The sequence below is a fragment of the Rosa chinensis genome, chromosome 2 (genome assembly GCF_002994745.2).
Source record: "Rosa chinensis cultivar Old Blush chromosome 2, RchiOBHm-V2, whole genome shotgun sequence".
NCBI classification, from domain to species: Eukaryota; Viridiplantae; Streptophyta; class Magnoliopsida; order Rosales; family Rosaceae; genus Rosa; species Rosa chinensis.
The window spans coordinates 60,085,506-60,095,616 of record NC_037089.1 but is presented as its reverse complement, the minus strand read 5'-3'; the positions used below and the strand labels follow the sequence as shown (position 1 = coordinate 60,095,616).

The following is a 10,111-nucleotide window of genomic DNA, read 5'->3' as shown; positions in this document are numbered from 1 at the left end:
TATATCAGTCATCAACATGTTGGGAAATGGAGCCGGCACTTTGTACATGCAACACATGCTACTAATTTGTATAATGCAGTATAATATAACAACATTAATTAACTGATTAACATCAAATTAATTTCCATAATACGTACCGTATGATCCTCATTACTAGGTTTCTAGGATCAGATTTTGACAAATTGGAACCAAACAGTACTAGCAAATCAAACATAGAAATTCTGGGAAAGATACGAAAAATCTGTAGTTAAACAATAGTTTAATTACCTCCATATATTATATAGTCATGCATTTTCTCATTTGTCTTGATGTTGATGAAAGATACCATCGATCATCTATATTCCAGTTCTCTTCTGTGTTGGACATGTACACGTGCTTCCATGTGCTCTTGTGTGAATGGAACAAATGAAGCTTGAAACTACCAAGTGACAAGTCTGATGCAGATCATAACATATCTCGAAGGATATATAGAACAAAAAAAGTCATTTTCGGACGAAAAATAGCAGTTTCCTACGACCCAAAGCGGTCGGAAATGATGTCTCGGATGGTCGGAAATGATGTTTTGTTGTGCAATGAAGGAAAATAGAATCCAAAGTGGTCGGAAATGATTTTATGTTAATTTTTTGGTCTGGCCGGAGATGTTCTGTACGTTGTGCAGTGAAGTAACATGCATCACACTAGAAAGGAATTAGAACCAGAAACAGAGCAATAGCCCACAATTCTGAACACTTGAGTGGGTGTCAAACACAAAGACAGACCTAATCAAGGCCCTGGGAACATGAATAAACCAATATAAATAGAACTTTTTCAGAATGGACCAGTTGGGCATATATGATGGCTTTGTTGATGATACCCACCTTCTATTCCATCCAATTAACCCATTGATCGTTTAATATTGGGCTGGACAAATGCAAACCAGGCAATAGTGTCTGCTCAAAAACACACACATGCAGATAATCATATTTAATGATTCTAATTGGGTGGTTTCAGGTTGTGATCTCATATTTCTCCAATTGCCCAAGAACCATAGCTGACCTCATTTTCCCTTATTTACTATGGTGGAGGGAGCTAATTTGCCTCTTCATAAAACAAATAGAGTTGGTTGCTTTGGTGTCAACAGTTTACTCCCTAAAAACTTAAAAACCAATGGTCTTTGGTTCACATTCTAGTCTTGATTATTAAAGGAGCAAAGCTCTTCACCACAGCCAAAGGAGATAGGAGCTAGGAAATTAATTAAACACATGCATACGCGTGCTATCTTTCCTTTTTTTTATTATGTAAGTAAGTTCCTTAAAGTTAAAATCCATGGTTATATTTTCACAACCATTTAGCGTAAATAATAGAGTTACTCCTCGATGGAGAATTCAACAGGCAGTGCTTCAAAATATTCACAATTTCAACATATAAACATACACACATATTTGGAGAGACGCATATTTCCTTTATTGATATAATCACAAACGTTAGTCATTCTCAACAAGTTGCAAGTTGGAACAATTCTCTTCCTCTTTTAGCTTGTAATTCTTTGTATCATGATCTTTTTAGCTTGTTTGTTTTTTCTTCATCAACAAGAAGAAAAAAAAAAAATCTTTTCACAACTATTCTCAATTTCTTATGTTCTTAGAAGTTGCAAAAGTCAAACAAGTAGAAATATGCAAACCCATGAAGTCATTGGATTGGATGGGCAAGATTAAGCTCATCACTCATCAACACACTTGATACTCCTACTGTAATCTATGACAATGAAACTCATGCAACTATAAACAAACATTAACATCGAAATTCCACAAAGCCCCCACAAAAACACAAGTGCCAAATAATCCAAAAGATGAGAAAGCAAGGGCATGCATGTCATTTTCAAACAAATCACATCACACCTTCTCTCCCCACGAACCCCCTTTTAACACCCCTCAAAAGAGTTTAAAAAATCCTCAAATTCTTCTTCCCCTTTTTTCCCCATCACCAACTAATCTCACCGGCTGACCACACCGCACCCCGTCACCAACCAATCAGATCTCACCACTTCACCACCACAGCACCACAGCCCAACCAAAAGCCCCCACAGGGTCCAGATGTCACTTTTCCAGGTGATCTTATCACAAACCCAACAAATTTAGAGAGAGAGAGTGTGCGCTCTTGTGTGTTTTTTTTTGTCTCTGCAAAACCAGAGAACCATTTGCTCAGTGATTTTCATCTCTCCCAAAAAAAAAAAAAATAATAATTTTCAATTAAAAATCCAATCTTTCACCTTCTAGAGAGAGAGAGGAGAGAGAGGAAGCTCCCCCTGTAGTAGATAGAGAGAGACAGAGAGAAAGAGAGAGGCTTTGGTGTGCTTTCGATGCTCAAATATGGTTGAATTGGAAAATCAGCAGACACCATTGCGATTGTGATTCCGAGTTTTTGGAGATGGGTTTTGAGAGCTCTCGGTGATCTTGCAAACCCAGAAAGCGATCTTCGATGCGGTGATTGGATTCGTCGGATTTTGGGGTCTGGGCTTTTTGATTTGGCTTTTTTTTTTTTTTTTTTTGGTTTGAGAACGAATTAGTGAGGAAGAAATGAACGGTGGTGATGAGGTCGTCGCAGCAGCTCCGGGGGGCCCTCCACCGGCGCCTCTCGATTGGAAATTCTCTCAGGTCTTCGGCGAGCGTACCGCCGGTGAAGAAGTACAGGAAGGTAATTCCATTCATGACCCCCTCTTTTGGATCCAATTGGTATTGTCTTGCATTCAAGTTTTGATTTTTTTTGGATTTTGATCCGGTTCAGATCGTGTGATTTTGTGTTTTTGCATCTGGGTTCTGTAGTCATCAGTGTTTGGTGTTGGGTTTTTGGGTTGGATTTGTGGAGAGTAGGGGGTTTTGTGAGGTCAGGTTTGCATTACTTGTTGTTGGATTGGTGAAGAAGAACACAGTGTAGAACTTGTACTCGAATTGAAGTAGTTTGGAACTGAGCTTGGTGACTTTAGTGGTGGTTTGGGTTTGTGATTACAGTTTACGTTCCAGTAATTTGGTCTTATTATTGGTTCTTTTTAGTTGTTAATAGGTGAATTTGTGCATTATAGTGTTGCATCACTGTTAATGTCCATCCTCGCTTTCGCGGTTGATTTTTGGAGTGTTACTTGATTTTGGACTTTGATCAAGGTCATTGTTGTTGTGTTTTCACTAGTGGTTAGAGATAGCTTGAGACATTTATCTGTATGATTGTATTTCCTGTATCTGTGATGGAGAAGAGTATAACCACATTATACTAATTTGTTTGTTCAGAAGTAGAATGGCTCGCAACTAGGTCGCTGGATATCATGTGATCAATAATGAAGTCTGGAAAAACCCAATTCTCTAGAAAGGATAAATGTTTAAGTGCATCCAAATTGTAACCTTCTGAGATATAACATCGCAACAAATGAATAAATATAATGGATGCCTATGTCAATGGTGTAGTTGTAGTATGATGGATAACAGTGGCAAAAGTTCCCAAAAGGGTTATTTTTAATTGAATTGAAGGTTCAATGAGAAAGAGTTAGATGGGGATTACTAGACTGTTGAGATTGTCAGCAACTTAAATGGATGTTTGCAAGGGCAGATGTAAAACAGGTTTTAAGGGTATGAATGAATTCATATAGCTTACCCAAATTAGTTAGGGTTCATGACCGACGCATTACTAACTAGCAGTAGGTAGGCATGTTAGGAATGTATTCTTACTTCTATTTGGAAAGGGAACTTACCTGTAAAAGAATGAACGTGGTAAGAGCTAAAGGGGGAGCGATTATAACCCTTTTCAGAGTACTTTGCACAAAAGGTGACATTATAATGCAATCAAGAGCTTAATTGTAGTTTGTCATTTTGTTTTGCAGTGGACATTATTTCTGCTATTGAATTCGATAAAACTGGTGACCATCTTGCTACTGGCGACAGAGGGGGCCGGGTGGTTCTTTTTGAGAGGACAGATACAAAAGATGTGTGTTTCTTCTGCCCTTGCATGCTTTCTGTATTATTTCAATGTTTTGATTTTGCCATACTGTTCCTCGGTTGTGGCATCATTAAATTGTATTTGAATTGAATGCCATATGTGTAGCATGGTGGCTCCTCCAGAAGGGATTTAGAAAGGATGGATTATTCAGTCAGTAGGCACCCTGAGTTCCGTTACAAAACAGAGTTTCAGAGCCATGAGCCTGAGGTATTTTTTTTCCACGAGTCACTATTGCATCACCATCCTAGCTATATAAGTGTGCTCCCTGCACCCAGTTGTTTATATTGATAATTTGTATATTCTTTTTCAGTTTGACTATCTGAAGAGTTTGGAAATAGAGGAGAAAATTAACAAAATCAGATGGTGCCAAACAGCAAATGGTGCCCTGTTTCTCCTATCTACTAATGACAAGACAATTAAATTTTGGAAGGTAGGAAAGCAAAATTTGCTTGTAGCAGTTTAAAATTTGTTGTTATAATTCTGGTCAGCAATACAAGTAAAAGTCCTACATGGTATTTTTAACTACCCGCCCTGTACTTTTTCTAACATGCAACTTTTAGATGCAACTATTCTACAAATATAAAATTAACTGAATAGATGCAACTATTCTACTTGACGTTTGTTTTGAGGACTTTGAATAGGATAAGAGTTTTGAACTTGTATTGAATGTTTGGACTTCTTTGTTTAAGTGGCATATTAAATGTCATGTTTAGCATTTACCTTGTTTCTCTGCACATGCATTTCCACATGCGAAGAAGTTATAGCATGGTGTTAGATAGCTGTTTGTATTGTAAGTACAGCCTTGTATGTGCGAAATTGGAATTTGTACTGCCTGTACTGTGAGAGGCATATAGCTAGTCATTATTTGATTTAATGCTACAAAATGATTATATATAAATATGTAGTGGCATGATGCTTTTTACTTTGGTCCTTATGTATGTGTATATATTTAATTTCTTCCAAAGCGTGAAAGAAAATATAATGATTGTTATATCTTGTTTTTAAGCGCATCCTACAAGCTCTCATTTCTTTTGCTGTATCCGGTTTGTTCAACAGGTCCAAGAAAAGAAGGTCAGGAAAGTTTCTGAGATGAATGTGGATCCTTTGAAAACTGTAGCAAATGGCAGTGTTGCTAGTTCAAGCAGTTTGAGTAGTCCTAAAACGCATCTTGCAAATGGGGGATGCCAGTCTTTCAGTTCTCTTAGCAATGACATTTCATTTCCACCGGGGGGGATTCCTTCGCTGCGACTGCCACAGGTAGTAGTACATGGCCCAGTTTAGTCTTTCTTGTTGTGTCTTGTATTATACATTACATCTGTTTTTTTTTTTTAATTTTTTTTCCTTTTTACTTTTTTGGTTACCCAGAAATCTGCTTCATGGACATGAGGTCAAAACTGGGGCCCCTTCTGTTTTTCTAATTATCAACTGACAGTTATTTCTTTCGGTGTTTATAAAGTTTTATACATAAAGATATGTAATCTGCATATACGTGTTCGTTTGTTATGTTGTTTGAGTGAGTCTTGATTCATTTGAGTATTTCACAAGACCCTCAAATTGTTCATATTATGCTTGTGTTTGTCCTTGGTAATTAGGATCTCTATCCCTTTTTCCTGGGACCCCTCATTAGTCATGTTGTTTGCTTTTTCCCTTCCTTCCTCTTTGATTAGTTCTTTTCTATTGGTACGTTTCTGAACTAATTCTGGAACTGACTTGTAAAACTTCATTATGTAGGTAACTAGCCATGAGACTAGCCTGGTCGCTAGATGTCGAAGAGTATATGCTCATGCTCATGATTATCATATCAATTCAATTTCAAACAACAGGTGGCTCATTTTCTTTTCTTTTTTGAACTTGTATTTGCATTTGTCTTTTGCAACACCGTCATTAGTACATACTATGGACTTTGGGGTTTATGTTAGGCTTTTGTTGAGCATGTATTTGCATATGTCATTTGCAACACCGTCATTAGTACATACTATTGAACTTTGGGGTTTATTGGACTAGTTTTAAAATTGCTAACAAATTAAATATAGCTAATTCGTATTCTTATTGACCTTGCACATGTCATCCATCCCTACTGCGGGATTTCAATATTGATGATTGGTCATTGAGACGTTGAACAGCTTATCGTACCAATCAAAAAAGTTATCTTTGCTCGAAAATCTGAGTGAAATGATAATCAAGTACTTACTGACTCTCTTTTGGGCTTTTCCTAGTGATGGTGAAACTTTTATATCAGCTGATGATCTGCGAATAAATCTTTGGAACTTGGAAATTAGCAGTCAAAGTTTCAATATTGTTGATGTGAAGCCTACAAACATGGAAGATTTAACTGGTAAGCTTCTTCATGTAATAAGATGGATGGTTGTACTGTTTAATCTTTTGGCCTTTTTACACTCCAAACTTGAAAATTTTTGGTGGATAATTTTAAAAAGTACTTTTCTGGTGGTTGGCTGAGGGAGTCGTGAAAGTCAAATTGTCAGTTGGTTTTCAATAGTCCACTAATGGTTGAAGTTTGGACTGTATAGGGGTGTTCCAAATGTAATAAATGTCTTATACATGGTACATCACATTAAGCTGATAACTCCCATCTATGAAAATCTAAGGGACAAACTTGTAATAGCTGCTTTGATTGCTTGTTTCCCCCTGACGAATGTCAAGATACTGTTCATAGAATCTTGCCTGACTCCGTTAATATATATTTTAATTGCAGAGGTGATAACATCAGCAGAGTTCCACCCCACCCATTGCAATACGTTAGCCTATAGCAGTTCCAAAGGCTCAATTCGACTAATTGATTTGCGGCAGTCTGCTTTGTGTGATTCTCATGCTAAATTGTAAGCTTTGGCTATAGTCCACCTATCATGAAAAAAAATAAAAAATGGGGAGAAAGAATAAGGAAGTTTATTGCAAACTGGATAGAACAGTACTATGTTTGACTAGCTTTATCTTGTAGATACATGGGCCAAAAGAGATGGAAAAGTATTGCTTTCATTTTTTCTCTCCTCTATTAGGTCTCAAAATATTGGTGAAAATAGCACCGTTTTTTATGTCAAATTTGTTCGTTCAAATATCTGGTATGCAGGTTTGAGGAACAGGAGGCACCTGGTGCTAGATCATTCTTCACAGAGATTATTGCTTCAATCTCAGATATTAAGTTTGCAAAGGATGGTAGATATATACTTAGCCGCGATTACATGACTCTTAAGGTTTGTCTCTTTTGTTTGCATTTTTACTTCATGTTGGCATAAAATGTTTGTAATGTTATTATATCTAGAACTTGATGTCTGGAATGCTACATTCAACCTTACTAACGAAGTATTTTTAAGCATTGACTTGATAAGTATGTGCAACTCCTTTTGGTCTATGAATGAATAAATTTCTACATACCGTGAGATATTGAGAGGCAGAGATCTAAGATGCCCAAACACACAAACACACACCCAAACACACAAACACACACATGCCTATGCTAGCAGGAGTTTCCTGAGTTCAACTTAAATTTTAGTCGAAACTTCAATATATATAAAAACAGAAGTAAATCGGTGTATATACTTTCTGGGTGTATTCGTTATGCCTGTGGAAGGTTGTCAATGCAACAACATTGACTAAAATCTCATTGAAGATGCTCGCCACAGCTCTTATCTATTTCCCATTTGTTTAAAACAAAAATGATGTTTTTTCTCTTTTTGGCGGGGAAAATCTTGTCTTTAGTGTTACCATAAATATTTTCAATCGTCACACCACATGGTTTCTGATGACAAATTATTATATTATTGTATTATATTGTCAAAGCTGCTGTTCAAGCTTAATATTTTACTCTGCCAAAGTGATATGAGGCTGATTTATGTCCCTTCATTCTCATCTGACCTTGTGCTACTTGGTTCTCAGTTATGGGACATCAATATGGATTCAGGTCCAGTCACAACCTTCCAGGTTCATGAATATTTAAGACCTAGGGTGAGGTTCCTGAATTCTAACCAAAGGGTGAAACATGTAACTTTTTTGGGCCTGAGCCTCATTATGTTCCTTTAAATGTGTTCAGCTGTGTGATTTATATGAGAACGATTCTATCTTCGATAAATTCGAGTGTTGTCTTAGTGGTGATGGATTGCGAGTAGCAACAGGTTCTTACAGGTTTGTTTTCATTCCTTGCAATTGATTGCTGTATTATTGTAATTAAAGTTATGGCATTTATGCTAATGTGTTATAGCATTATCCCAGCAATCTATTCCGTGTCTTTGGTTGTGGCTCTGGTAGTAATGAGGCGACAACTTTGGAAGCGAGTAAAAATCCAATGAGGTAATTTTAGCAGACATCAGGAAGCTTGACATAGCATTAATTTTATGGACAACTTGAGGATAACAATATTTTATGTTCTGTTTCAGGCGACAAGTTCAGACTCCTTCTAGACCTTCCAGGTCGCTCAGCAGTAGTATAACACGAGTTGTCAGACGAGGTAAGTGCCTTCTCATTGGCATTTACCATCAAATCAATTATATGCCGTCCCATTTGTTATGTTTGACATACTTTTTTCGACGTGGACAAAACTGATCACAGGAGCAGAAAGCCCCGGGGTTGATGCCAATGGAAACTGTTTTGATTTCACAACAAAGTTGCTGCACTTAGCATGGCATCCAACTGAAAATTCAATAGCCTGTGCTGCTGCGAACAGCTTGTACATGTACTATGCGTAAAGATGGTCCAAGAAGAAATGTATTTTCTTGGTTAGCTTTTTTGGGTTGCTGCTGGAGAAGGCTTCCATCCTTTCCCACCAACCAGTTTATTGGAGGCCACACTAATTTTCACATTTCACGGTGCCCTTTGAACCTGTTGCACATGGTCTTAGACGTCTCAAGGTCCAGAAGTGGCTGTCATAGAATCTACAAGGAAGCAACCTGATTTTGTTCCCCGGTGGGCGGCATCTCTTTTCCGTCATCCTCCCAACCCCCAAAATTCTCTTTCCTTTCTTTTTTTCATCTTTTTCTTTTTTCCTGCATTTTCTTTAAAAGAGAAGATGCAGTTTAAGTCTTACAATTATGTTGGGTTGATATAGAAAAGAGAATGTGATTGTAGCTCTCCTACAACAAATACTAAAGGATGTTCAATATTTGCCACTAGGTTTAAGATATAATGTAGTTGCTTCACACTAAAGATCTTGGTGGGATAGAGCTGTTGAAACTTGCAGTTCATCATTTTTTTATTGATTCTTTGTCATGGTTGAAATTTCATTAAGGATGTTATATTATTTGATGTAGCTGTTCAACTTTTGTAAAAAGCCAAGCAATAATCGATGTAGGTTTCTCCTTTTATTATCTCCACTTCGTACCATGCGTTTTGAAGCTTTAGTGTCAGGCCTTATGCCCCCATTACAATGCCAGCAAACTTTCCGGTGGTCACTTGCAGTTTAATTCCTTATGACAGGTTGCTGTTACAGAAGTTCAAAGTAATTTCTAGTTGAGGAGAATGAATTGCTTAATGCCACTGAATCTCGATTATTTGGTTACATAATGGCTGGAAGGCCAGAAGAAAAAACCTAAACGGTGCCTCTGTTTCTGTAAGAATGAAACTCACCGGTCTTCAAGTCTTTCTCCCTGAGAGTTAAAAGGTTCAGAAATGGTGACTTCGGAGTCTCTGGATTCACAATGTTGGAAGTGAATCCAGAGAATTTGTGGGATTGTGCCACCTATGAGGAAAAGACTTGTACCTCCGGAGCTGTTTAAACCCTGAGCTTATACTAAAAAACACTAGACCCTCAACGAAATGTTGTAGCTGTTCGCAGCCCTGACACCCTTCCAACGGTCACTATAACGGCCTCAACTAACTGTACGGTCGACCACGATTATGTACTTCTCACCCAATTTAAGGTTATTCGATTGATAAATCCTTATAGCGTGTTTGGTTCTATCTGGGTTGCCTCTATTGTTTTGCTCGGATTTTACTTTGGTGTTTTCCTGAGGGGGTTGAGGAGAAAATTGGGTTTACATGGTGTTAGGTTGTTCTTCATGTTGAATTAAAATTGGATAAGAAAATTACTAGTTCTAAAAACCAACAAGATTAAAACTAAGTTTTCTGAAAGATAAATATTTAGCCACTAACGCTTGTCTGTGCAAATGTGGAAGCACCACCAATGCGGCGGTGGTTGTTT

General features: G+C 37.5%; 1 protein-coding gene across 2 annotated transcripts; it reads left to right on the top strand.

Annotated features, from left to right (window-relative positions):
* The first annotated feature begins 2,186 nt into the window (after positions 1-2,186).
* On the top strand, positions 2,187-9,216 carry LOC112187448 (serine/threonine protein phosphatase 2A 55 kDa regulatory subunit B beta isoform). Of its 2 annotated transcripts, none has more exons than XM_024326238.2 (14): positions 2,187-2,673; positions 3,848-3,951; positions 4,069-4,170; positions 4,274-4,393; positions 5,020-5,220; positions 5,695-5,786; positions 6,180-6,298; positions 6,677-6,800; positions 7,049-7,172; positions 7,855-7,923; positions 8,009-8,100; positions 8,188-8,265; positions 8,352-8,422; positions 8,524-9,216. In XM_024326238.2, exons 1-14 carry the CDS (start codon positions 2,556-2,558, stop codon positions 8,658-8,660), a joined length of 1,551 nt encoding a protein of 516 aa, XP_024182006.1. In that variant the 5' UTR covers positions 2,187-2,555; the 3' UTR covers positions 8,661-9,216. The 2 variants fall into 2 exon arrangements, with proteins under 2 accessions (XP_024182006.1, XP_024182005.1); XM_024326237.2 differs by having other exon boundaries at positions 5,020-5,223.
* The last annotated feature ends 895 nt before the right edge of the window (positions 9,217-10,111 follow it).

Coding starts and splice junctions, on each gene's coding strand:
- LOC112187448 (XM_024326237.2), top strand. CDS start 2,556: ATGAACGGTGGTGATGAGGTCGTCGCAGCAGCTCCGGGGGGCCCTCCA. Junction 6,299..6,676: donor AAACATGGAAGATTTAACTG/GTAAGCTTCTTC, acceptor TTTTAATTGCAG/AGGTGATAACATCAGCAGAG. Junction 7,924..8,008: donor ATGAATATTTAAGACCTAGG/GTGAGGTTCCTG, acceptor AAATGTGTTCAG/CTGTGTGATTTATATGAGAA.